Source organism: Vigna angularis, chromosome 4, assembly GCF_016808095.1.
Source record: "Vigna angularis cultivar LongXiaoDou No.4 chromosome 4, ASM1680809v1, whole genome shotgun sequence".
In the NCBI taxonomy this organism is placed as follows: domain Eukaryota; kingdom Viridiplantae; phylum Streptophyta; class Magnoliopsida; order Fabales; family Fabaceae; genus Vigna; species Vigna angularis.
In genome coordinates, this window is record NC_068973.1 from 41,708,135 (window position 1) to 41,735,317 (window position 27,183).

The following is a 27,183-nucleotide window of genomic DNA, read 5'->3' on the forward strand; positions in this document are numbered from 1 at the left end:
TACACTATAAGTTTGTGAAATTGTCTTCAACAGATCAAATATCGAGAGGTGCGTTAAATTTGAATGTAAACTTTAATGTGAAAAAGTTTGATAAACTTTAAAAAGCTGTGCAAAAGTGTTGCAACATATATCATTCTGATCTAGAAACAGTAGAATAATAATTTGAATTTAGCTAAAGCTTTGACAGATGAATTTTCATGGCACAAAAAAAAAGTGTTTGATATTGTACCGAAATGGAACTCTAATCATTTACACCATCTTGTCAACAAATAGTACACTCCATTATGATTACATCAATGGGTTTACTTTCCCATCAGTAGAATGGAAGAGTCCAAAATACCTATATATTTTGCACGCAGATAATCAGCTGATATTTAGAGAGGGAATCCGAGTGTAAATCTTATATTCGATAAAAATAAAAAAATAGAATAGTATATAAAAATAAAAGATATATTAATTTATTATTTTAAGATTTTGGATAAAGAATGATGTCGATTTTTTATATAGTTGATTCTAATGTTATTAATTATGCAATTCACAGTGAATCTCCTCCACCTCGATGGATTCAACAATAATATCAGAGTCGAACTGATAGTTTGTCTGTAAACGAGTTTAGTTAAGATAAACGGTGGTTGGAAAGGGTTACTATAATTGTTTCACAAAACTTGAGTTGATTGATAACATATTTTACTACCAATGTTAAATGAATTTGGTAAAATGGCAGCTTCTGCAGCACACCCAGTGATATTTTGAACGTTATTTCCCGTAACATGCAGACTCAAGCTTTCAACCTCTTTCATTCAACTCAATTGTGGAAGACAATGACTTCTTAGAACTTCTATCCAATACTTTAATTAACGGCTATTATTCATTTGCCAAGTGCCTTCACTTGAGCTTTAAAAGTGTTGTACTATTATCTTATCTGTTTTCACGTCAAACAGCTGTAACATGCCAAGGTACACTTTTGGATAAACTTAAAGAAAAAAAATAATAAAATGAATTTTTATAATACAATTAGTCTGTACTCTTTCAAATTTAAACCTTTTTTATAAATGCACCTTTTTTTTAAATACTTGGGAGAAGTCTCACTACTGAATCAGCCTTCATTTTAAGTAAATATAGGATTTCATAGCTTCATAGTTGCTTGCATACAAGTCATTAGGCTTTTCGAAACATTGCATTGAATATTAGAATATATATATATATATATATATATATATATATATATATATATATATATATAGGAATTGGCACCAAATATCAATTTTAAAAAGTATTTATGACATGTGAGATAAATAGGAAGCAAGCCAGAAATTTCTCTTTAACATTAAGGAGACTTTAACTCTTAAGTTTGTATCTAATTAATTATATATATTGTATATTTTTAATTTGAGAATATTTTAAATAACTAATATTATTTTAAAAAGTAAATTTTAAGTCTAATTCAATATTATCTAATCAATTTATAATTAATTATACATATATAACAAACATATATTATTTATATGGAATAAGAATATGCAATTTATTATTAGAGTGTAATTTTTGTAATCTTTGTATAACACATAAACCTATTTCAGAATTTAAATATGAAGATATGATATACTGATATATCATGTTCTTAACATCACAAAACCTTTCTAAATTTAAGCATAAAACACACATTATAATATCATGCAATCCATTAATCGAATGTGGTCTCTTACCTATATTTATACCATCTTGTGAAGAAGCAATAGATTCCCGCTTGATTGGATGAGTACAATCAGTACATATGTCTTGCACGGCCAATAATTATAATTGAAAATATATGTGGATCTAATGCAATCCACAAATGCTTTTACACATAAATCTTTTATACTTACATGATACTATAAAAACCATTTAACGCATAAAAAAATTAATAATATCTTTTTCCCTATGTTGTGAGTTTAAGTCTCACATTGGATCGAAATGAAAAAATAGAACACTATATAAAAATTAAAGACTCGTTGTCTTAAGATTTTGGATAGAGATCGATATTAATCTCTTATATAGTTGAACTCATATCTCATTAATATTTGTATCCGGTGAACATCCTCCTCGACCCAACACAACAACTTTCACCACTTGTATAAAATACTTTTCTATTATTACATTTTCATAGTGTTACTTCTATATTTTTATACTATTCATATAAAAAAAACTTTTATTTTTTTTCCTAATTTGTATGGACTATAAGCTTTGTTTAACGGGCCCATTTCAGATTTAGACCCGCTCCCCATAATCCTGAAATTTAGTATTAGTCAACTCATCTAATTCCATGTTATTAAAGTTTAATTTACTTTTACACTTGCCACTTTCATTTATCGAATTTAGTCTTTAATACTCTTTATTTTGATAACTAATTGTACTCTCTTTCATTTCTCTACAAAGATATTTTTACTCATGAATGTAATCTCCGTTTTAGAATTCATTGTTTTAGGGTCCTTAAAAATCGGGTTGATAGGTTATTCTCCAATAGATTTAATAATCTCCCATAATTCATCAATTAAGATAAAAAAATAATTCAAATGAATATTTTCTTTGAATTGTCAGAATTCAAAAACTTAATTATCGGCAGTTCTGTTTCCGTCATACTCACTACCGCTCTGTCTCATTCATGTCCGTTCGGTTTCACTACTCGGTTCTTCATTACCACTCGGTTCTTTTTTCTACCACTCGATTCTTCATTCCATCGTTCGGTTCCATCTTCCACCACTCGATTCTTCACTATCACTCGGTTCCATCTTCTACTGTTCGGTTTCATCTTCCATCACTCGATTCTTCATTACCACTCAGTTCTTCTTTCACCGCTCGGTTCTTTATTCCATCGTTCGATTTTCTAACCTTCATCCTAATTACCGTCGCTTCTCTAATCAACTACTTATTGTTATATGTAATTGCTTATTATTTTCTATTATTCTCTTTTCCTCTCTATAAATAAGCACTAGCGCCTATGTCTTTGTAATGTTTTTTTCATATTAATTAGAAATGCATTTCGTCTATCTTCTCAAGACGCTATCTATTTTCTCTTTCGATTTCAATTTGTAAGTTTATTTTTCCCTTTATGCCATAATACCTGGAAATGCACAACAGCTTTGTCTGCCCTTTTTTTCGTGATGAAGTCATTAAAAAGTCTTATAAAAGTAAAATCATCCGAAACTCCAAATTTATTGACTTTTTTTTTTACTTTGATATTATTTCAGTCGGACCAGTTAAAAAATTTCATTCCGAAGGAGAGTATACCAGTTCATTGAATGGTGGAAAACTTTAATTTCCATTGTTTCTATGATAACTATGATTACTCATATCAACTTCACATCCGTACATAACACTCCCCATGTCCTAAACCATCCCTTATATAAACGATCAATATGATCGGAGACTGACACACTTGCAACCATTTAAATTTGTATATGAAAAATTTTCCAATATTTTAGTCAAGTGTTTGAAATAAATTGAAGACTAACAGAGCCATGTGAATTTAATTTGAATGTAGGTAAGGTTTTGATGGTGACAAGGAAATAATTCATCAAGGAATTAGTGGAGGTGAATTGTGATTAGATAAGTATATAATGAGTACAAGTGTTGCACGGCAGATAAATACAGATGGTTTAACCAATCGCATTTCCATCGTACAACAGAGTGATTTAATGAAAATTTGATCAATGGCTTTTTTATACCATCTTGTCAACAAATATTAAATCAATGACCTTCACCCTCCAATCAGTGTACTTTCATTAAATGAGTACAGATCAGTGTATGTTGTGAATCTACCAATTACATCATATTTCAGGGAAATCAAATGTGGATCTATCTAACCAATTCTAATAATGGATTTCTCATCCAACTAAATTTCTTTACCTCTCATTTCATCTCTTGCTTCTTGAATTTTGAAGAGTTTTCATATCATATTTAATTATTTTATATAGTTTAAATATTTTTTATTTATTTTATCATTTGATATGTATTTTAAAAATAAAACTATGATGAAGTTTCGTGTTGTAAAACAAACAATATTTTAAATATATAATGATTAATCATAAATATCACAATGATTGATGATAAATATCATTTAACTGATTTGAGATTGAAATTTTAGTTTCTATTATACTCAATAATCCTAAGTAAATTAGTAATTAATACTTTTTTCACTCAATTAACCCTAATAATATTATCTATGATCAAAACAAATATGAAGGAGTATATGAGATGATTAATCAATTCATGTGAATCCTTTTATATTCTACTTGGATTCATACGTCACTTGTATTGTATTTCTCTCATAAAAGAAAAAACTCTATAATGGTATCACATGGAAAATAATAAAGAACTCACTTGAATAAGAAACAAGCACAACACATAAATAAAGGAGAGATTCACACCAATTCGAGCTCAAACTTAGATTCGCAATTTGATTTCTACGAAATAATTTATAATTCATTTTTCTATTAATCTATTATATATATACTACAAATTTTTTCCTATATATTAATTTTCTTTTATATAATATAAATAATTTAAAATATATTTTTTCTTTTCTTTTAAAGACCCTGTTTTTCATCGGTCCATTCAAATAAAGCATAAACAGCATCAGCGCCTTCGATAAATAAGCAGTGAAGGTCATTGGCAGCTTTTTGCCTCCAGGTTTGAGAACACACTGCATGATCTTTTGAATACATGTGTCCCACATCATTCTCTACTTTCAGAGCTGATTCTTCCTCGCACCTTCGTCTATAAATCCACAAGAATATCTTAAACATTTTTCACCCAACCCAATTCTGAAAAACAATTTCAACTTCTACCAAACACTATACTATACTGTAATGGCTATTCGTTTGCCTTGTGTTTTGAGTGCAAAATACATTCTTCGTCGATCAAATCCGCTTGCAAATCATGCAGCTGCAACATCAGTGGGTGTGCCTAAAGGGCACTTTGCTGTGTACGTTGGAGAGGGTAAAAAGAAGAGATTTGTGATACCAGTATCAGTGTTGAATCAACCCTCATTTCAGCGACTGTTAAGCATAGCAGAGGAAGAATTTGGCTTCAGTCATCCAATGGGTGGGCTTACGATTCCATGCACAGAAGACATTTTCCTTAACATCATCTTCTTTTCGTAGGCCATGACATGCAGTTACAGTAAACTTTAAGACAGTTCTTCTTTTATGGTTTTTTATTTTCACATGGGCTTCATACTCATGCAGAAAAGTTACTATGATGCTGTTGGATTTTGAGAACTGTCGGCAAATAATGATGCATTTAAAGTATTACTATGTTCCCGTTTGGTTGTTGTTTCTCAATTACTATTTCAACCATTTTAGTCTTCATGTATGAACTTATCTAAATTCTTTCCTGTTATGTATTTCCTTGTAATATATAATTTTTTTTTAGTTCCTATAATTTATTTCTTAAAAGAAGAAATTCAAATTTAAAAAAATATGAGATAATGAATATATAAAATGAGAGTATTCAGGCACTTCAACACATATACTTCATTTACAAAAGTGAAATGAAGCATACTCAAAATTCTCCAACAGATACCACTCTGTCAGCATATTAAATGTCACAAGTATTCACAAAATATCAAGTCTAATAATATGAAGTTAGTTTAATTTGACCAAGCTCAAGCAACAATGACTGATTGATGTTCTTCCTTGTGTTTATGTAATCATGACTGAGTATTACATTGTTTTCCTCTTCTTAATTTTCAACTCATTTATGAGTGGACCATGTATTTTTTTTTTCTTAATCTATAACTACAAAGAAAACAAATACTGTAGATTAATTATAATATTTAGGTTTCAAAGATTCCATAAAACATTATAAATTCTTTAATTCCATTCTTCAACTATTTACATTGACTAGGTGATATGAATATATATTTCAACAAATTAAATCAAAATAGATCTTACAGTAACTTAAAGAAAAAAACTTATATCTATTAATTATCAAACCAAAAAAATTATAAAAAGTAAATATTATTTAAACATATTTTTAGAAAAATCGATAATGAGGATAAAATTACTCTTCACGTGAATATAGCTTGTGAAATTGTTGTAATTGGCAGAGGAAGAAAAATGCAGTAGAGTAACAAACTAGCTAACTCAAATCATCTTCATAAAATACATTAGGCATGTTATATATTTTTCATGCTTATGAATTATAAAAGGGCAACTCATTGATTGAGTGGCAAACTAAACTAGTCCATCGAATTAAAATGTGAAAATTACCTTTTGATTTAAGAGAAAACATTTTTGTTACGGAAACAAATTGCACTAATTAAGCATATACGAAACTCTCTCATAATTAATTTGTGAAATAGACTGTTTTCCTTTTTTTTTTCTTATCTCAAAATAACAATTATACGACACATGGCTGAAGGTTTGAATAGACTATTTCAATCCTTCGCCAACCGGCAAAAAAATTAGATGGGGCATAAGGGTTAAAGCTACATCGTTTCCTTAAAGTTTATTTATCACTTTCGATCTAATATTTATCATAATTATTCAACATGGCAAAAAAAATAGTCATTAATTACTTTCATTAAATTGGTTTTAATACTATTTAGAAGATGATAGCATGAAAAGTTGGTGTCAAGTTAGATAACTCGGTCACACTCAACAACGACACATGTCATTCATCTCCATTAAAAAAAAATAAAATAAAATAAAAAACTATTTTTTAATTATCTAACTAATATACCAGCACTGCCATTCCAAAATCAGTGAACGATTGTGTTGAAGAAATCGAATAGCAAAAGCAGTATAAATTCAATTTGAACGTAGTTGAGTTTTGATGCGACTAGGAAATAATTGATCACGGAATTTCAATCAGTGTAGAATTGCATTCCTATGAGATGAGTATATGCATATAGTCAGTACATGTTTTGCACGGCAAATACTTGCACAGATGATTTCTGAGGTCAAATAATGTGAATCTAACCAATTACAATTCCATCGTACAAAAGAGCTGTTCATAATATTCACACAATCATTTGAATCTAATTATATATAAAGAATTTGACATCATTTTTATCTAAAATCGTAAGATAATTCACTAATAAATTTTCATTTCTATTTAACCTGGAATTTAAACTCTCACTTATAATTATAATAGGATTACCTTGCCCTTGAATTAAGATTAGATAGTCCAAATACATATATAAGAGTAAATTTGAATGTAGATCTAATCTAACCAAGTGGATCTCCACCGTACAAAGAGGTAGAAACTTCCATTTATGTGATGTTTGTTGAAATAATTAATTTGTAGGAGTCATGTACATGTGTTCACTCGGTCAGATAAGCAGTGAAGTTCATCAACACGTTTTGGCCAATAAGTTTGAGTACACACTGCGCGTTCTTTTCAATGCATATGTCCCACATCGATTAATATATCACCCAAACGCTTTTATCTATAAATACAGACACAATATCCCACGCTTCCTCCACACAACTCAATTCTCAAACACAATAACCTCTTCCAACTCCTAACCAATACCACACATGGCTATTCGTTTGCCCAGTGTTTTGAGTGCTAGACACATTCTTCGCCGGTCTAGTCTTTTTGCAAATCATGCAGCTGCAACATCACTCGATGTGCCCAAAGGCCACTTTGCTGTGTACGTAGGAGATGCTGAAAAGAAGAGATTCGTGATACCTGTGTCATATTTGAACCACCCTTCATTTCAAGAGCTTCTAAGTATAGCAGAGGAAGAATTTGGCTTCAGTCATCCAATGGGTGGTCTCATCATTCCCTGCACACCAGAATTTTTCCTTAACATCACCTCTAGCTTACATAGGCTATGATCTACGTTTTACCACAGTTTTTTGTTTCATTTTTTTGTTTTTGCCTTTTTTGCCTTTCAACATGTGGTGTCAGAAAAGTTTACCCATGCTGAAAGGTTTTTCAAATTGTATCATTGGCAAAGAACATCAGTACAAAAACAATGGATTACAAACATCACTATATTCCATGTTGTTTACAGTTCTTTTTTACAGTTAAGCTTAACTACCTACGTACTAATCTAGAACTGAAAGTGCCTTCGATATCCTTAAGGATGCTAAAGTATAGCTTATAAACTTGTTCAATCAAAATCGTTGTTAAGTTCTCAAAATTTCCTACAAAAGCACTGAGGCTTATGGTTTTTCTAGTTTTGGAATCGTACAGGAATATCATTCAATAAATGAGTGGACAACTAAACTAGTCAATTGTATTAAAATATGAAAAATACCCTTTAATTTAATTATTGGTGAAATAATAATAATAATATAATAGGCAGGAAGCCTTCCTTGAAAAATCACTAGACAGTACTATCATAATACAGCTGATGTCCACACCACACAAATCAACCAAGTAGGATCCGGGAAGCTTCCTCTTCTATTAACGGAGCACAGTTAACAGCACAAACATTAATGGTGGAAGACCCGAAATGTTTTCTATCATAACTTCCAAAAGAGATACGAATCACACAAGTTGATATATATGCAATACGTCTTGCAGTTCAGAGAATAAAAGATTCGCATTATACTGATATATTATAATAGATTTGAGAGGGAATTTGAGCTGTATGTGTTTATAGTACTTCTTAGAGGGCTAATTAACAACTAATCAACAAACATCTCCAGCAACCCAAATAAGTTATTATTTTCAACAAATTAATATCTTGTAACATTTTCTGTAATACCAATTAATGAACACTCGGAATTCTTGATGGGTTTCTTCCGAATTTTTAATGTTAGTGATCCTTCTAATAATCCTTTTTTTTTCAGATTCCATTAAGAGCATATTGTAAGTTGTAGATATATTTGACCTAAATAGACAAAACGTCAATGGATTTAAGGTATTGTCAAGTTTCTCTGTATGTGGTTTGGCATATTGACAAGTAGTGTATTAGGGTTTAGTCAGAATAAAAGAAAGAATAAAAGTGATATAAGTTATAGGAAGCTAATGATTCTCTTTCAACTGAAGCCATATGCAGTCAATTGCCTCCAAAAAAAGTCTAAAAGCAGTGTGAATTTGATTTGAATTTAATTAGCGTTTGAAAGTTGACTATGAAATAATTGATCATGGAATTCCAATCCGTGGACTTGCATTCCGATTGGAGCAGTACAGTCGAATATTCAGATGACAGAAACGTCGATTTAGGCAATTAAATTTCCATCGTACAGAGTGGTGGTTGATACTATACCCAAATGAAAATCTAATCAAATATGGTCACAGGCCCAGTTATCTTGTCAAGAAAAAGTAGAGTCGCATTTATTATGATTAGATCAATGGTGTTCACCTTCTAATCTTGAACTTGCATTATGAGTTTATGACTTTGTACAAATCAGTATATGCTATTGCACAGCTAATTATCAGATGATTTTTGTCTACTTGAGGTGAAACGTGGATCCAATCCAGCCAGTTACATTTCAAACGTACAAAAGAGTGGTAGGAATTGCACTTGCACCATCTTGTCAACAAACAGTAGACGCACCCGTGTTCGAAGAAAAATTACTTTTGAACGTTGGAGTCTTAGTAAAACAGAAAGAAAGAGACCTACGAGAAATAAACTGCTAGAAAATAGCGAGGTTATTGTAGTAACGAAGAGTTTAATACATAGATATTGATGTCAAAACAATACGCTATCAACCAATGAAAATTCATTATCAGTATAACTTATAAGATAAAGAAGATAAACAGTGATGAATTATTACTCTCCGACCAAAACAAAAAACTGAAATAGTGAATTGTATAATCTTTCTGAAGTCCTTCTCAAAAGAGATCATAAACTATTCTATGTATGTTAAATCAATTTGGTGAGGCAAGTGTAGGTGTTTTCTGGGAAATTGTGAGTTTGTGCAATAAATAAGAAGAGAGGGTCATCAACGCGTTTCGTGCCAATTATATTGAGTACAGGCCGCGTGATCTTTTGGATGCATATGTCCCACACAAATAAAAACCCACTCATTCCTGCTTATGCTTTCATCTATAAATGCACACAATGTACTAAGCATTTTCCACCAACTCAATTCTCTTGCAAGCTCTAAACAACACTACCATGATGATGGCTATTCGTTTTCCAGCTGCCTTCAGTGCCAAACACATCCTTCGCAGATCTAATCTGTTTGCAAATCAGGCACTCGATGTGCCTAAAGGGTACTTAGCTGTGTATGTAGGAGAGGGTGAAAAGAAGAGATTTGTGATACCAGTGTCAGTGTTGAATCAACCCTCGTTTCAAAAACTTTTGAGTATAGCAGAGGAAGAATTTGGCTTCAATCATCCAATGGGTGGCCTTACTATTCCATGCACACAAGATATCTTTGTTAACATCACCTCTGGCTTACATAGGCTATGACATGATGCAGCTAGTAAATCTGAAGATAGTTTTTGTTACATAGTTTTTTTCCTTTCAACTATGACATGATGCAGATAAATTAAATCTGAAGATGGTTTTTGTTGCATAGTTTTTTTCCTTTCACGTGGGGTTAAGAAAAAGTTCCCCTTGCAGAAAGGTTTACTGTGTAATTGGGTTTTCAGGTTACCTTTCAACTGTATCATACGCAAATAACATCATAAACGGATGAAAAACATTACTATATTAATCCATTTTTGCTTTCTCCTCTTTCTTTTCGTTCTTTCCGTGAATTTGAAGCCACTACTCATAATTATCTTGGTAAAATTTGAACTGAAAGTTACTCTGGTAGCCTTAAGTGATTAACAAGGAATGCTAAAATTCTATCCATCAAATACATCCTGTTTCAAATTTGTTTATGAATGACTATACCTAAGTAATTAAACTTTTTAGTATAGCAGCCCTTTTCTGTTCCCCGATCAAATAATAAGATTTTAATTCATCTTCGAATCGAACTACATGTTTAATATTTTAACTTCCTGTGTCAACCCCAGGAACACAATCAAATGGGTTGTTGTTGTCCTCAGAAATGCCTGGAGTAGTACTATTATATATTTTCTTCCAAAGTTTTTATTAGTTTAATGTTCTACATAGTTAATAATATATATATATAAATATATATATATATATATATATAATTTAATATCTTGAATATAGCTTTCATTTCCTTCTTCAAGTATTAGTAATAAAATTATAATCGATTGGAGATAGAAGAAATCGAAAGTCAATTGTGAAATTAGTTGTAATATCATTTTATATAGTAAATGTACAATATGGCTGGGTGGCCGTTACCCTAATGTATAATGGATCGAGATTAGATCGTGATTATAAGGTTTTATTAATCTTATTTTTATCTCAAAAATTATAAATAGAGATGATAATAGATAGGTGATTTTATTTATTGTGAATTTAAAATTTTACTCTGATCTATTTATCGATTAGGAAGGAAGACTTCAACGTAGAACAAACATAGATTTAAAACAAATATAAGAACCCGTAAAATTAAGGAGTAAAAACGGAAAAATGTTTTTCATATAATTGCTCGACCTTACTCGTAAAAATAACTTATATGTTAATATTATAAAAAGATAAAAAATATATATATACTTAACAATTTAATAAATTAAAATTTTAGTTATATTTTTATTTTGCAAAAGATGAGGTCTCGCTGGAGGAAGGAGGAATGATGCTTATTGCACCCTAGTCATATGTGTGAAAAATATCGGCATCCCACTTCAGGATTTATAGAATTTTATAATATATGTGTTGTGCTATTATCCAATAGTTGACTACTTAGTCCTGAATTTTGCAATAAAGTGTGCATGATATGGTTTCTACATCTTGCTTAATTTTTTGTCCTATTTTCTCTCGTGATTTCCTTTTCATGAATTCTCTCTTGCTCTCAAAGATACGAAGTACTATGATTTTCAATTTCAGGAAAAGGATGATTGAGCAATAGCATCTATGCACCCTGATTCCTGTGTATGTTGCTAGTATCAACAACGACTCTTCTTGATTCCATTTTCATTTTCTTATTACATGTCTAAGTCCAACATATTTGAGTTTTTGCACCAATCTCGTGTAAGTGGCGATGTCGCAGCCATTAAGAAACTCCACGCTCAGCTACTAAGAACAGGCATGATCTTCCTATCCCATCATCTCCACACCCAACTCATTTCCACATACGCAGCATGCCTCCCTTACAACAACCTTCACTTGGTCAAAAACTTCTTCAAATGCATGAATTCCACCAACCCATTACACTTCAACGTCATAATATCTAATTTCTGTCGCAAAGGTTTCCCCTTTCTCGCTCTCGCCTCCTTCTCCTTCATGCACAGCAACGGAGTCCCCTTAGATACCTACGCTTTGTGTAGCACGTTGACCGCCTCATCTAAAGTCAAAGACCTTAATTTTGGGAAGCAGATACATACCCAGATGGTAAAATCAGGTTGGTCTGCTAGCGTGTTTGTGGGCAGTGCTCTCATCGATCTCTACTCCAAATTGTCGAATGTAGAAGATGCAGCCCTTATGTTCGATGAAATTCCCGAGAAGAACACTGTGTGTGCCAATGCACTTTTGTCAGGTTATGGCGAAGCTGGGCTTTGGGCTCGGGACCTTGAACTTGTTAGGAAGATGCACGAGTTGAAATTGAAGCATGATAACTTTACTCTATCAGCAGCTTTGCGTGCATGCACCGGATTGTCTGCTGTTGAAATGGGTAGGCAAGTGCATGGTTACTTGCTCCGTACGATACCTGATGTAGAGAGTGATGTGTTTCTTCAGAGCGCGTTGATCGAGATGTATGGAAAGTGTGGATTAGTAAAGAAGGCTCGGCAAGTGTTGGACTTGGATGGGATGGAGATTAGGAAAGAAGGAAGAAGCAGGGACATTGTGTTATATACTTCAATGCTGGGTGTGTACGGTAGGAATGGACATTACAAGGAAGTGATTGATTTATTTGATTGGATGTGGATGGAAGGAATCCGGGCGGATGGAATATCATTCTTGACAGTGATATCTGCTTGTGGTCGCACTGGCCAAGTTCATGCTGGTGTAAAGTATTTTGAATCAATGACTAATGAGTTCAAGTTAGATCCTGGTCCAGAACATTACAGCTGCCTGGTTGATTTACTTTGTAGGGCTGGTGAATTGCAGAGGGCGTGGGAATTGTTGAATGAGACAGTCTATAAGGGAATGGAGAATTGTACTGTTTCAATGTGGGGAGCTCTACTGAGTGCTTGTGTGGATCGAGGGGAGTTAGAGCTGGGAAAATTGGCAGCAAAGAGGGCTCTAGAGTTAGATCCTCAAAATGTTGGGATATGCATTATGCTGTCAAATCTGTATGCCAAGTTTGGCATGTGGGAGGAAATTGGAAACTTGAGGGAATTGATCAAAACAAGAGGTTTAACAAAAGATGTTGGATGCAGTTGGGTTCAGGTCACTCACTAGTTCAATGGATTCTCTCTATATGTTACACCATGTAACAAGCAGAGAACAAAACACAGGATTCGGATCTTGATCATTCGTGATATTCTCTCATTGATTATTTTATATGCAAATTTAGTTTTGCTCTGAAAAATTATTAAATTGACAACTAAAAATAAAGAAAGCATACAAGTATGTTTTTGTTTCTGAAAACAAAAAAACAAACGGAAACAGGGAAAAAAGGGAAGGAAAAAACGATTGGGCCTTGAGCCCAGGAAGGGTTTCACCATTTCTAAACAAAACTTAAAAAAAAAAAAACTAATACTTCATCGTATAAATTAAGAGTTTAAAATCTATTTTTAAATAAAATGTATTGATTACTTTTAAATAATTTAAACTGGTTTAATCTAATTTATTTTCATCCTCAAACAAAAATTCTTAACCTCTTCTGGAGTTGATTTAGTTAAGAATGTTTTGTTATTTTAAATTATTTTATATCTTATTACAGTACAATCATAAGTGAATTAACTTGGCTTATTTTTTATAATATTATAATTAAAACACTTACTTATTTTATCTAATATTATTATAGATATAATAGTTTAAAATTAAAGTATCAATCTATATAATGTGACAAAAAATAAATTAAATATCTAAACTATTTATATATTATCAAACAACATTATATTTAAAACAAATTTGATAACCTTCATAATTAATAATAATAAATAGTTATAACGAAAAAACTTATAAAAAAATAAAATGAAATTGTTGTTAATGGTGACAAACTCACCTTTAACTCTAATCCATTTAACTCTCAAATTAAATTAGTCAAACTTAATTTGGTCCACATTTAGAAAAGTTAATTTTTTTCTATCCAATCCCCTTCCAACTCTTGATAAGCCAAATTGATTGACAAATTTAAACTTATTTTGAGATCTTTAAATTATTTTTATGCTAATATGTATATATATATATATATATATATATATATATATATAATATGTGCCTTTTAAGGTGGACCCCATGGATGTACATACATAGCCTTGTTAGTTTATGTGGTTCCTAAGTTGCTTACCAAATGAACCACTTTCCATCTCTCCCATATCATATCAATCTGTACTTTATAAAATAATTCATATTCTGCATCACACACAACACAAACCTACTTATACAAATCATTTTATTCTTTCAACACATCTTCCTTTTATTATCCAAACACTCCTACTGTCTTTTTCAATCCAATGTCTACCAAATATATTATGAAGTTCAAAAATAGTATTATTTGAGCATAAATTCTGTTCCAATATTTTTATATTATTATTTTATTAATTTAATTTCTATTCATTATTATAATATAAAGAATTATGTTATCAAAATAAAGAGTATTTTTCCCTTCATGTTATTATTTTATAGATCATTATTTCCTTTTTAGTATGCATTAAAAGATTAAAAACCAATATTTTTATCAATATTTACAACATGCACATAAGAATAAAAATAAGTCATTGGACAGATTACAAATATACTTATCTCAAATTTTAAACATCAAAAATAAATTTATGTCTGACTAAAAATTTGTTATAAGAACCCTCTTCTCAGTGTTATAATATTATAAAGTATCGTTTTTGTAGGTTGTAAACATAGGAGTTCTGGAGCTGCAAAATAAAAACAAAATTAAATAACTAACTAAGAGAAGAATGAGATTAATTGTCCCAATAATTGGAAGAAAGAAGAAAAAAAATGGTTTTCTTCGTCTTAAAAACTTAGGCTTCATTAATTTTAACTCTCTCATAATATTTTTAATTAAGTTTTTATTATATTTTGATTAATGAGTATTAAAAAATTTATATCTTTTAATTGAGTTGTTATTTTTAATTTTCTTTTTCATTGGATGATTTTATTATTATTTTACCCAATTATTTTCCTTAATTATTTTTTTTTCGTGTTAAAAGATTTAAAATTTTGTATTATAAAAAAAATATTGTAATTAATGCAAATAACAGGTAGTTTTATTATTTTAAATAAAAATATATTAAATATCAAAATTGTTATGTTTTTCAATAAGTTTTATTTTATCACTTACAATAAAGAAACAATTGTCATTATCAGTACATAACATTATTGTCATGTTTTTCAATGACTTTCATGTCATCACCTACTGAAATTAAAGAATTAGACCTCACCACCATTGATGTATGTAACATTATCTATTATGGCAATTAAACTAATAAAAGATATTTGTCATTTTACATTACTATAATATCGTTTATATTCATTACAAAACTTCACATATCTTCAAAGGACAATATAATAATCAGATCACTCAAATAATAAAAAAGTTTAATTTTAGAAACTCATACTACAAGATTTTCGTAATTAATAACAAATATGTATCAATGAATCTATAATTATTGACGGATGATAAAATTTATCAATAAAATTTATTAATAATCACTTTATCAACAAATTTTTAATAGTTAGTAACCTATCGATAAAATCGAATTACTATAACATCGTTTAATTTTAGAAACTTCACGTATCTTCAAAGACAATATAATAATCAGATCACTCAAATAAAAAAAAGTTTAATTTTAGAAACTCACACTACAAGATTTTCGTAATTGATAATAAATATGTATTAATGAATCTATAACTATTAACGGATCAAAAAATTCATCACTAAAATTTATTTATAATTATTTTATCAATAAATTATGAGTCATCGGTAATTTATCAGTAAAATCGAATTACTAATAAAAGTTCACTCAAATTTATGAAGGATTTTAAACTTAAATAAATCTTAAAAAATTTGGTCAACCAATAATAATTAAGCAATAAGTGGCAAGAAACCAAAGGCACAATTAGTTATTTTTGGTACATCAAGCGAGAAAATGTACATGGTACAATTTTGCAGAAGCTTCCCTGGGCTTGCACATAATTATTTGGTAAAATTATTTCTTGAAAGATAAATTTAGCAGAAAAATCCGTAAGAAATAATTGATATTCTAGAAGAGAAATTAACATTTTACTTATAACTTTACGACTTTATAGTCATAACCTTTCCAAATAGTATCGTAATGGATTAATCTTCATAACTTAAAAAAGTTTAAATTTCTAACTTTTTATTTTTAACATGTGATCTTCATATATAAAAAATCGGATACAATTACCTCAGTATATTGTTTTGACAATAGAACTTTAGGGGCAAGAGTAACATGGCTTTCACGTGCCAGATGAAAGGTAAAGTTCCTATCAACTTAAAAACAATATCCCTTATGCTAAATTTATCTCCTTACCACATTTTGGTTAAAATTTATGACCTTTTCAATGTTTCCCCTTTTTCTCTAAGTAATCTCATCCACTAAACTATAGTTTTTCATTAAAACAAGAAAAAAAAACTTTTTTTCTCATTGAATGAACTCGCATGCATTTCTTAAAATCTCAGCTCTGTTAGATTATCGAGGATGAAGTTTACCGAAAAAATATAATATCAATGAGATACGAGTTCAATCACATGAAAGATTAATATTATTTTCTACTCAAAATTTTAAGACAATTCATTAATAAATTTTTTATTTTTATATAATGTTTTACTTTTTTATTTTTATACCATAAGACTTGAATTGGACTCGTTTGGATTCCCAACATAATCTTCTTTTATCAGTGTGAAAATGTGAACAAATAATTTATGCAATACAGATATTTTAAGTTGGATATATTCTGTAGTAGTTTTGATTTTCTGAAGAAGCAAAATGTAAAGGTGTTGGAATTTGTCCAGTAAAGTGTTTTTGTCATCTTAACAATATTATGATTGTTTGGCACTGTGAAAAACAAGGCTGGAGGACAGATGACAGAAAATTCAGGACACTGCCGTATAGGAGTCCCTCAGCTTTCGAATATCACTTTTTCAACGTAGGAAACGTGGTAAAAAGTAGGAAGAACGAAGGCAGGGTTAGAACACTATAATATGGTATGCATCTGATATAGATTTGTGTCTGGTAACAATTTTTGTATATAGTGTTGGATGTTTAGGCAGGACCACATGGGGAAGCTTGCAGTATTGAGACACTTATAATTGTAGTAGCAAACATTGAAGTAGTGATATGTAGGTTGAAAAATTGACAAGCAAGAAATAGCTTTAATTACCACTTTTGTTATATATACTTTGATCTTATCCCTTTTTGTTCTCCACTCGAGCAATTAATATGAATGTCTTCCGAAGAAAAGAACCAACCACGTTGAGCATGACCTCTCAAAATCCATGTTCATATTCGAAACTTACATGACAGCTTAGCTTGTTTTCTCTTCATCAAACATTTAAATAATCACAATATAGACATGTGCAATTACCATCCAAATATATAGTCAAATTCTTATCCAATTATTCGTGCAACTGAAAGGTGGCGAGGCCTTTTCTCCGAAGATCAAAACTCAATTAGTTATAGCTTTATCAGGTTTACTTTTCGTTTCTGCTCAATAACTGAAGTTAAATTTTGACAGAAAAATTAATAAAACAACATCGTGTGTGTTGATCTTCAGCTGTCACGGTCTATTACGGCTAAGGTTTATCCGTATGTTCACGAAGATTAACGGTTGATATGAGACTCAACATATTGAGTTCTAGATGTTCCCTGTGTTAAGAAATGAACTTTAAACTTAATTTAATTTCACAGAGACCTGTAAAGTAAAGTTTGCAATCCATTTATATATTTTAAGTTAATTTTATCTCTGGTCAATTTGTTACTTTTAATACACTCTCTTACTTTGAAGAATATACATTTCGAACATAAAACTAGATATTAATAGATGATTTGACAGTGACTCGATAGCAGATATATAGAACAATATATTCAACAAATAACAAATATCGCTATGATATGTTCTAACTTGACTATAATACTATATTAAAAAGTAGATTTTAAGTCTATTTTACAGCTGAGGTTTATCCGTATGTGCGTATGTGCATGAAGATTAATTGTTGGTATGACACTGAACATATTGAGTTCTACACGATATGACATGTTCATGAAAGTGGGACATGAATAATTTTTTGCAGGAAAAACAAGTGGGAAGCCAGCTGCACTCATGAATACAATAAGATGGGAATGCAAAAGGTGATTAGTATTCGATTTGAGGATAACTAACGATGTATTTAGTATAGTACTGAGTTGAAAACGTAGAAAGTAGGAGAATTTAGGAACACACATGGGTTTCTGCAAAGTTTGTTTTGTTGGCATTGAGTGTAATGTCGGATTGAAGTTGATTTCACGTGTCATTCATGAGGTCGAGGTATCACAAAACAAAACCAACAATCACAAAATCCAAATCAATACCATCACCAGGTTGTACCGGAGAGTACTTGTAGGTCCGTCATCAGGTGATACTAACCACTGTGTTCACATTTTTATACGCTTAAACCAAAAAATTATTATATTATACATAATAGTTTGTCACATTATATATGATCTTTTAAAAAATAAATAATTTATACATCACCTAGTTTCTTTATTTATTTTTTCCATTTGTCTCTGCTACATTATATTTTAATTGCGTGTTTGTCTTCATCACCTCTTTCTTGGTATAATTTGTTAGGAAAATTTATGTATATAATACAATATTACTCAACGTATGATGGTGGCATGTCTTGATTTTTTCGTGCTTGTAGGGATAGATGCGTACAAATAAAATAAAATTTATATGCCTGTTGTGATTAAAGAATAGCCACTGATCGTATATAAATACCCAAAGAGGTATGGGTCGGTGGGGTTAGGTGTGCGATATAAGCCACAGAAATACGTATATATTATTTTCTTTTTGCATAGTGTGTATATTTATTAAACATCAATCATATTTTATATAAGCTAATGACGTTCTCTATTTCTTTAAGATATATTTCACTGTTACTCCTCCAGCAAGCTTATTTTATATACAATAATAATCAAATATAAGTTAACAAGTACGGACATTACGTATTCTTAAAAGTAACACTACTTCCTGTTCTCCTAAATATATACATTTTTAAGAAAGAAAAAATAAGAAAAATGTTTTTCGATATTTATCTTAACTTTTTATTTTTTTTAGTGTTTTGAAAGTTTCACATAAATTAAAAATAAGACAAATTTATAATATATAATATTAATATAGGTATTTTACAAGTTAGTTTTTAGGAGATTAAATTAAATTAAAGTTTATTTTTTAACATAAGATAAAGTCGAGTAAAGTCTGATTATTTTAACGATATTTATTGTTTGTTAGATATAAGGTATAGTTATTTTAAAGATATTTGTTGTTTGTTAGACATATTGTTCCATTCGTTATCGGATCACCCATTAATATTTATTCTCATTAAAAATAAGATCAATTTAGAATATATAAATAAATACAAATCTCATTTTATATCTTAGTTTTATAATATTTAGATCTTAGCTTTATCGGATTAAGTTAAGTTTAAGTTTCACTTGTTAAGGTGATTTATTATTTTCTTAAATTTAAAATTTTAAAAAGTATATAACTTTATAGCCCATTATAAATTATGTGGCATGAATTAAAAAAAACGTATTTAAAAGTGTAACAGATGAAATGATGTAGGAGATGAAAGTGAGATAAAAAAGTAATTTTAAGAAAATGTGTGTGGGGGTTATAAAGTAATGGAGGTACAGATAGGGTCCATGTCAACGTTGGCATTGGGAGGACCAACATAGAACAGTGAAGGACAGTGATTTGGTTCCCACAATGTCCTTACAGAAATACACATACCCCAAAACACCCGTGTCCTACCCTTCGCCCCCACCCTCCACATGAATAACTACCCTCTCTTTCTCTTCATAAATACACCTCTTCACCTTCTTCAGTAATCATCAACTTCCAATTCTCTCTCTCCCTCAAAACATGGCCATCAGAAAATCATACAAGACTTCTCAAACCACAGTCCTCAAGCAAATCCTCAAAAGATGTTCCAGCTTGGGAAAGAAGAACGACTACGACCATGACGATGATGCCCTTCCTCTCGATGTCCCCAAAGGCCATTTCGCTGTCTACGTCGGAGAAAACAGAAGTAGATACATTGTTCCCATCTCCTTTTTGACTCATCCTCAGTTTCAGTCTCTCCTTCGACAAGCTGAGGAAGAGTTTGGCTTCGATCACGATATGGGACTCACTATACCCTGCCAAGAAGTTGTTTTCCGCTCTCTAACATCCACGCTACGATGATCCATTGCTTCAAGAAGAAAGATCGAAGGTGGTCGAGAAGAAGCTTCTCTTGCTTCTCTTTTTTAACACCCATCCATCTCTCTTCACCGTCTATGCGTTGTTTTCTCACCATTTTGTCCCATTCTTTTTTTCTTCTGCTTTTTAACAGCCAGCCCCATTTGGGCTTTTAGATGTTCATCATGAGACTCTAACTTTTGTCCCCATGAAGAATTTCTACGGGTGAAAATTGTATAAAGGGTTTGCTGTTCATCAGATTTTCCTCGCAGAGGTTCTATACTGTATGCCCTGTGAGAGAATTTAGTTTTTTTCAATGGAATCTAGGAAGTTTGATGTCACGGATACCTCTCTCTCTCTCTCTCCCTGTGAAAAAAAAAATCCTTGGCTGTTTAGATTTTTGTAGCTGGACAAAAACAGATAAATATATGTACTTCATATTGTATCCAACATAAAAAAAAAAAAAATCATTCATAAAGGTAACTAAAAAAAGGTTTATTTCCTTGCTCATAAAGTAAAAAAAAAAAAGTTTTACAATTAAGTGTGTAAAATTGTTTTTTTTATAAAAATAGAAAAAATTTATAAGAAATTTATACAAATGTACAAATTTTAAAAAATCACGATAACAATCAAGTTGGGAGATCTGCACCACGATTTTAAATAAAGAAGTCTTACATCTCTCACCTCATTTTTATTTTTTGTGTCCATTAACATGAAGTATGTGATTAGCTTGGTGGAGTTATTTTATTGTTTTATCTCTAGACAACTTTCTATTCAAATTATAAGTCGTCAGCACTCTCATGAAGTCCGAAAAGAACATGGAAAGCTTTGTGAAATATGTGGAGAGCTCAATGAACAATGAAATATGTGAAGAGTTCGGTAGAAGTTGTTGGAAGCTGATAACTTTTAATTTCAATATAAAGTTGTTTAAGGACAAAACAACTTTCAATTTCCATAAAATAATTTTATTGAGTTAATCACATACTCATTTAAACTCTCCACATACTTGAGTTCTTTACATGTTCCACTTAAGTTGTTCATGTTTCTTTTCGAGTTCTATGAGAACAATTTAGATACCATATTTGTTTCACCTGAAGTTATAATAGTTTGGTATTAGAAATTGTTGAGATGCTTGACAAATTCCAAATTGATTGGATAAAAAAAAAGTTGTGTGAATGATATACTATTTTTTATTTAAAATAGTGTAAAAATTGGACAACTTGCTTATTCTCGTATTTTTTAAAATTTCTTATTTCTATAATTTTCCTATCATATTTCTCTACTTTTATTAAAAAAAGTTAAAATTTTTTTAAGAATTAATTTTTCTTAAAACTGTTTAGAATAAATGTGAAAATAATATAAAGACGGAAGTAAAGACTATAGACAAAATAAATATGTGTTTTGTTATCTTGTTTATTGCAAAGTAAGGGGAGAAGAGAAGCAGTGGTGAGAGAAGGTGGTGTACTTAAGTGTGTACGGATATCTGGTTCGACTTTAAAATAAGACCACGAGATAGAATGCCCCACATCACATACTATGATTCCATATTAAGGAAGAATATGTTCACGCCCCCAACAGAACTAATATAAAATCATGTTACTTTTACTTGTGCTTTGGATGGAGAGCAGATAAAAAAATATATCTGAATGTATCTTTTACTTTAATACATTATCAATGTAATTCATTAACGTAAAAATTAAAATTATATAACTATATAAAATTATAGAAGATCTGAATATAATTAGTCAAAGTGAAATGGGCAAAAGTTATGATTTTGGTTTTTATAAAAAATGTTTTTTATAACCTTAAAATTAAACTCATTATTTTAGTCTCTATAAAGAAGTATCTTGATTCTTCCAAAATTTTAAATCAATATTTATATTCATATTATTAATTTTAAAATAAATCAATAGATTTTATACAAAATTAAAAATATCGCATGCTAACATTATCCTAGTCATATGAATAGTGTCATAAAAATATAATCATTAACCTTTTATTTGAAATAATGAATATCACATAATATTATCAAAACAATGAAAATGAAAACTTTAAACATTTTACATGTACCGAAAACATGATTATATTTATTAAAGTACCAGTGTATACTACCACTTTTTTAATTTCTATTTCCATTCCAACGTAGTCTTTCTATATTAAAAACACATTTAACCTGTTTTGGTGGAACGTTGATGCTTGAAGTTTGCAATGTGTAAATAATATTTATATTAGTTTATATGCTTTTTCTTGTACAGTAACCAAATACATTAATCTCTAAAACTATGTGAAAATTAAGTTCAAAATATGTACTGTTAAATTAAGGATGTATGCTATCTGTGTTTTGATTTTCTAATTTTTAAATTTGATCAGTTAAAATGATTTTTAAAAATTAATTTTTAGAGAGTTAGGAATAAGAGAGAAAGAATGAAACAGCACAGACAATGTACAGTTGTCATAATTTTTTATTTTAAGATTAAGAAAGAGATATTGGTTTTAAAATATATTTTTTTTATCACTTTTGTTTTTATTTTCTTAAAAATAAAAATAGAGAACAAAGATATCCTAAATTCCGCTGTAAGATGAGTTCCATAATCTAATTTACACTTTTTCTTGTCTTCATTGTGTTTTGTCCTCCTCTTTAATCTCATTCTCATAATTTTATATTTAAAAAAATTGATGCAACCAACTTGGTAATAAATCAAATAGTAAGAGTGTTCACAAGTTAACTTTTACTTAGTTATAAATACAAAAATTGTCTTGATTTGTGTAATATTACACAAAATAATTTATTTTTACAAGATTAAATTTTGCAATATACAAATATTTATAATATAAATTCTGTTATAATCATGTTTCATAATAAATATTATGGACTTGAATAAGAAAATGAATTATATAGATAACAATTAAAGGTCAATAGTTTGAGATGATTAAGAGAATTTTGTTTAGTAGGTTTAGACAATAAGTGTGAAATGTACATTCTGAATACAGATAAGATTCTGTTCAGAATCTCTAAATTGAGAAGATGAGGTGGGTGAGACTTTCACTCTCTAAACTATATATTTAAATTTATAATAATATAAGAATATAATTAATTTAGTAAAATTAATTTATAGTTTGTACATTTCAAAATACTGTTTTTTTTACATTCAAAGTTTCTCAGCATTACTAATTTGATACAAAGCGATGTTTAGTTTAAACATCATGAAAAAATTGACATTCAATATGTAAAAGAAAGAACAACAACAAACAGTTACTTGTAAAAAAGTGTGAATTAAAACCTTAAAAATAAAAATAGTAGGATAGACAGAAACTACACCAGTTAAAATTTAATTTAGAGTGCTTATTTGTAATATATAGTTTTTGTGAATGCAATAATATGGAGTAATCAATAAAGTTATTTTTATCTCCCTGCACACATACATACATGTTTATATCTTTTGGACACATGAATCTTGAGTTTGTAATATATAAAAAATTATATAAAACTAACTAAAAATTAATATTGATGAAAAATAACATCAAATCATAATATAGAATTAGAATATGATTTTGAAACCGATACAGTAAGGTTTTTAACAAGATTATCTTTACATGATATTTTGTGATTCATATTTCTTACTAAGTCAAATATAATTATTATATATTATTTTAAGTGCGGAGTCAAGTGTTTTTGTCTTTTAATGTGTAGTCTAAGGTTAAAGTTTTATCATGTGAGAAGTCTTTGTGTTTTTGAACGGTTTAATGTGTAGTCTAAGGTTAAAATTTTTTTTTATAAATATATGAAAACGGATGTGGCGACATCCGTTGCTTTTTATGTTTTTTAGTTTTTAGTTTTTTAATTTTTTATATTTTAAATTAATATATAAATATTATTTAATTTTTTAAAAATTATTATTTAATTATTTATAAATTAATTTTATTTTATTTAATAAAATTATTATTATTATTTTAATTTATATATTATTATTTAAATAATAAATAAAAAAAATTTTAAAAATCTATTAAACGGATGTGGCACATCCGTTAACGGATGTGTCCACATCTGTTGAAGTTTTTTTTTTTAAATAAAAATAATAAACTAAAATATAGAATATGTAAATAAATGTTACGAATGTCAACATCCGTTGAAGGTGAAACGGATGTTGACATCCATTTTATAGAAGGGCAAATAAGGTATAGGGAGGTGCAGGGAGTGGTTGGTGATGGTGGAGGGAGCAACTCTCAGTAAGGAAAAGAAAATGGGCTGCTCTTTCCTGCTCCTCCCTTTTTGCATACCCATAAAATTTTGATTTCCTATTTTACCCCTTCACCAGTCACTTATTGTATCCATATATTTTTAATCCAGAAATACCTTTTAGATTGGGCTTTGTGTTGGGCCGGGTTGAGAGCTTAAAAAACATGTTGTGTCTTCTTTGGTTGCTCCCTCTGCATCTAATCTTCAAAGAGCAGTGTAGTGATAGCAATGTTTCACCCAGCAGTGGTTGCATCATGTCCCTGTCCCAATCCTTATCCTTGGCGCCATCACTTCCCCGGCGCAAGCGCAGGTTCAGTGACGGTGACGGTGACGGTGACCCCAATGCGAATTGTGAGAGAGAAGGCGGTGGTTGGTTCCAGAATAAGGTGCATGGCCAATCCTAGAAGAGTCCAAATGGTGGCCAAGCAAATAAGGAGAGAGCTCTCTGATATGCTCCTCACCGACAAAGTGTTGCAGTATGCTGTTCTTCCCGAAACTTCCTTAGGAGCCGACCGTTACCTATCTTCCCTCACCACCATCACTGATGTCCAAGTCTCCGGTGATCTCCAGGTATCTTTCCTTTCTCTGTCTCTCTCTCTTCAATTCCTTAACCGCTATTAAATTCTTTCCTTACTCGCCAAACATCATATGTAGGTGGTTAAGGTTTTTGTCTCTGTTTTTGGGGATGAAAGAGGGAGAGAAGTAGCCATTGCCGGCTTGAAGTCAAAGGCTAAATATGTTCGCAGTGAATTGGGGAAGCGTATGAAGTTGCGCTTAACTCCTGAGATACGCTTTATTGAGGATGATTCTTTTGAGAAAGGAAGCAGGGTATGCGTGCTTACTTGTGTGTTTGTTACTGTACAGTTGCAAGATCCTTTAGTTTTCCTTGTCCACGTTTTTTCTTAGTTCCATTAAGGTTGTTTATTGGTCGGTGAATAATCCAAAACCAAGACCTTGTGCTTGCCATTTGAAGCCGCATCTGATTCTTTTTATTCTGCTTTACTTTGCATGGTTTATACAGCAATCTGAAGTGTGCATAAACTGGTACATCATGTTTCAATTTTTGGATTTTTTTTATTTGGGGGACCTAAATCTACATTTTTTGTTTCTCGTGGTGGAATTGTGGGTCTCATAATTCCGGGAAGAATTTAAATATCTTCACCAATGAGGCATCCTTTCATAGTTCGTGCTTTCATGTGCAAGTCATTCTTTTTTCTCAGCAAATTGTAGGTGGCCACGCTTATATTGGATGTGCTGTGAGTTTTTGCTAATCTGATGCATCCACAACGCTGTAATTTTCAGGTGATTGCAATATTAGATAAAATAAAGAATGAGAAGAGTTCAGGGAGTCAAAACAAGGAGCGGTTGGATTCATCAACAAATGAGGATGATGATGATTGGGATGGGGAAGATCCTGAAGAAGGTGTCATTTATGTGGAATAGATGCCCCCAATGCATCAGTACAGTCACTGTGCCTTGTTTGGTGTGGACTGATCTTTCGATCTTGATAGGTATGTTTTAATGAACCTATGTCAAGCAGCTACACTTTAAATAATCATACTCTAAGGGATGATTTAAGCACTCGGGTCGAACAAAAATAGTTAGTCTCAAGCTTTCTGCTAGGTTTTTGTCAAAGATGCACACATATACTTTACATATATATCCGTGAGATTGCTCAACTTCATTCAGTTATCAAATGGATTACTTGTGTGCAGTGCTCGGAAACACTTAACAAAAAAGCTTGGTGGAAACATGCTGTTCTAGTGTTCTCAAATGCAACATCATCTGAATACAAAGACCTTGCATTTTCAACACCGAAGTGATGTAGACCAAATTTTGGTTTTTGGGTTTTCTCCCTATATATCACTTAACCCAGGATGTCAGTATACAAGAGGATTTGCTGTGTAAATTCCTCTTTCTTGCTTTACTTATTCCTGCAAGTGGAATTTATAATGTTTGCTATTGCTATCCAAATTTTGGTGTCTTCAACTAATTACACTCAACTTCATCCATGTACATGTGATTTTGGTTTCTGTCTTTTTACATGGACTTGGTTAAATTTTGTGGGTTATTGGATCTCAGTACAGTGCTCCTCTTGGTCCAGTTAGACTAGGTTGTCCTCTTGCTTGTTCCCAAATGAAGAATGTTAAGGTTGAAACTGTGTCTTTACGGGCTTTATGGTTTATAAGCACATGACACAGCATTCATCATAGTTGTTTTAACTTCGTAACCAAATTATTGATATCAAATATTTACTAATTATTTTAAATTAATTAAAATAAAAGTGAAGGTCAACTTTAATGCTCTACTTAAACCTTCCAAATATTAATAATGCAATCAAATGCATAAAAGGCAGAGTTTGAAAATGTATTCCCAAATAAAATTCAAACCTTCG

The 27,183-nt window shown here is 30.4% G+C and overlaps 6 protein-coding genes across 6 annotated transcripts; all 6 read left to right on the forward strand.

Annotated features, from left to right (window-relative positions):
* Positions 1–4,847: 4,847 nt before the first annotated feature.
* On the forward strand, positions 4,848–5,297 carry LOC108330534 (auxin-responsive protein SAUR21). Its single transcript, XM_017565015.2, has one exon. It carries the CDS (start codon positions 4,848–4,850, stop codon positions 5,139–5,141), a length of 294 nt encoding a protein of 97 aa, XP_017420504.1. The 3' UTR covers positions 5,142–5,297.
* A 2,183-nt stretch (positions 5,298–7,480) lies between these two features.
* Positions 7,481–7,991, forward strand: LOC108332020 (auxin-induced protein 10A5). Its single transcript, XM_017567104.2, has one exon. It carries the CDS (start codon positions 7,524–7,526, stop codon positions 7,824–7,826), a length of 303 nt encoding a protein of 100 aa, XP_017422593.1. The 5' UTR covers positions 7,481–7,523; the 3' UTR covers positions 7,827–7,991.
* A 2,030-nt stretch (positions 7,992–10,021) lies between these two features.
* Positions 10,022–10,622, forward strand: LOC108332021 (auxin-responsive protein SAUR20). The gene has a single exon (XM_017567106.2). It carries the CDS (start codon positions 10,064–10,066, stop codon positions 10,358–10,360), a length of 297 nt encoding a protein of 98 aa, XP_017422595.1. The 5' UTR covers positions 10,022–10,063; the 3' UTR covers positions 10,361–10,622.
* Positions 10,623–11,956: 1,334 nt separating this feature from the next.
* On the forward strand, positions 11,957–13,369 carry LOC108330536 (pentatricopeptide repeat-containing protein At3g12770). Its single transcript, XM_017565017.1, has one exon. It carries the CDS (start codon positions 11,957–11,959, stop codon positions 13,367–13,369), a length of 1,413 nt encoding a protein of 470 aa, XP_017420506.1.
* A 6,725-nt stretch (positions 13,370–20,094) lies between these two features.
* On the forward strand, positions 20,095–20,892 carry LOC108331184 (auxin-responsive protein SAUR50). Its single transcript, XM_017565827.2, has one exon. The coding sequence runs from the start codon at positions 20,237–20,239 to the stop codon at positions 20,555–20,557; it is 321 nt and encodes a 106-aa protein (XP_017421316.1). The 5' UTR covers positions 20,095–20,236; the 3' UTR covers positions 20,558–20,892.
* Positions 20,893–24,971: 4,079 nt separating this feature from the next.
* Positions 24,972–26,946, forward strand: LOC108330890 (probable ribosome-binding factor A, chloroplastic). Its single transcript, XM_017565481.2, has 4 exons — positions 24,972–25,358; positions 25,443–25,616; positions 26,091–26,299; positions 26,504–26,946. The coding sequence occupies exons 1-3, from the start codon at positions 25,017–25,019 to the stop codon at positions 26,229–26,231; spliced, it is 657 nt and encodes a 218-aa protein (XP_017420970.1). The 5' UTR covers positions 24,972–25,016; the 3' UTR covers positions 26,232–26,299; positions 26,504–26,946.
* The last annotated feature ends 237 nt before the right edge of the window (positions 26,947–27,183 follow it).

What these genes read in the sequence shown, in the direction of transcription:
- LOC108330534 (XM_017565015.2), top strand. Translation starts at nt 4,848, where the DNA reads ATGGCTATTCGTTTGCCTTGTGTTTTGAGTGCAAAATACATTCTTCGT.
- LOC108332020 (XM_017567104.2), top strand. Translation starts at nt 7,524, where the DNA reads ATGGCTATTCGTTTGCCCAGTGTTTTGAGTGCTAGACACATTCTTCGC.
- LOC108332021 (XM_017567106.2), top strand. Translation starts at nt 10,064, where the DNA reads ATGATGATGGCTATTCGTTTTCCAGCTGCCTTCAGTGCCAAACACATC.
- LOC108330536 (XM_017565017.1), top strand. Translation starts at nt 11,957, where the DNA reads ATGTCTAAGTCCAACATATTTGAGTTTTTGCACCAATCTCGTGTAAGT.
- LOC108331184 (XM_017565827.2), top strand. Translation starts at nt 20,237, where the DNA reads ATGGCCATCAGAAAATCATACAAGACTTCTCAAACCACAGTCCTCAAG.
- LOC108330890 (XM_017565481.2), top strand. Translation starts at nt 25,017, where the DNA reads ATGTTTCACCCAGCAGTGGTTGCATCATGTCCCTGTCCCAATCCTTAT. An exon ending in AAGTCTCCGGTGATCTCCAG is followed by an intron (nt 25,359 to 25,442) that starts GTATCTTTCCTT and finishes CATCATATGTAG; the next exon opens with GTGGTTAAGGTTTTTGTCTC. An exon ending in CTTTTGAGAAAGGAAGCAGG is followed by an intron (nt 25,617 to 26,090) that starts GTATGCGTGCTT and finishes TGTAATTTTCAG; the next exon opens with GTGATTGCAATATTAGATAA.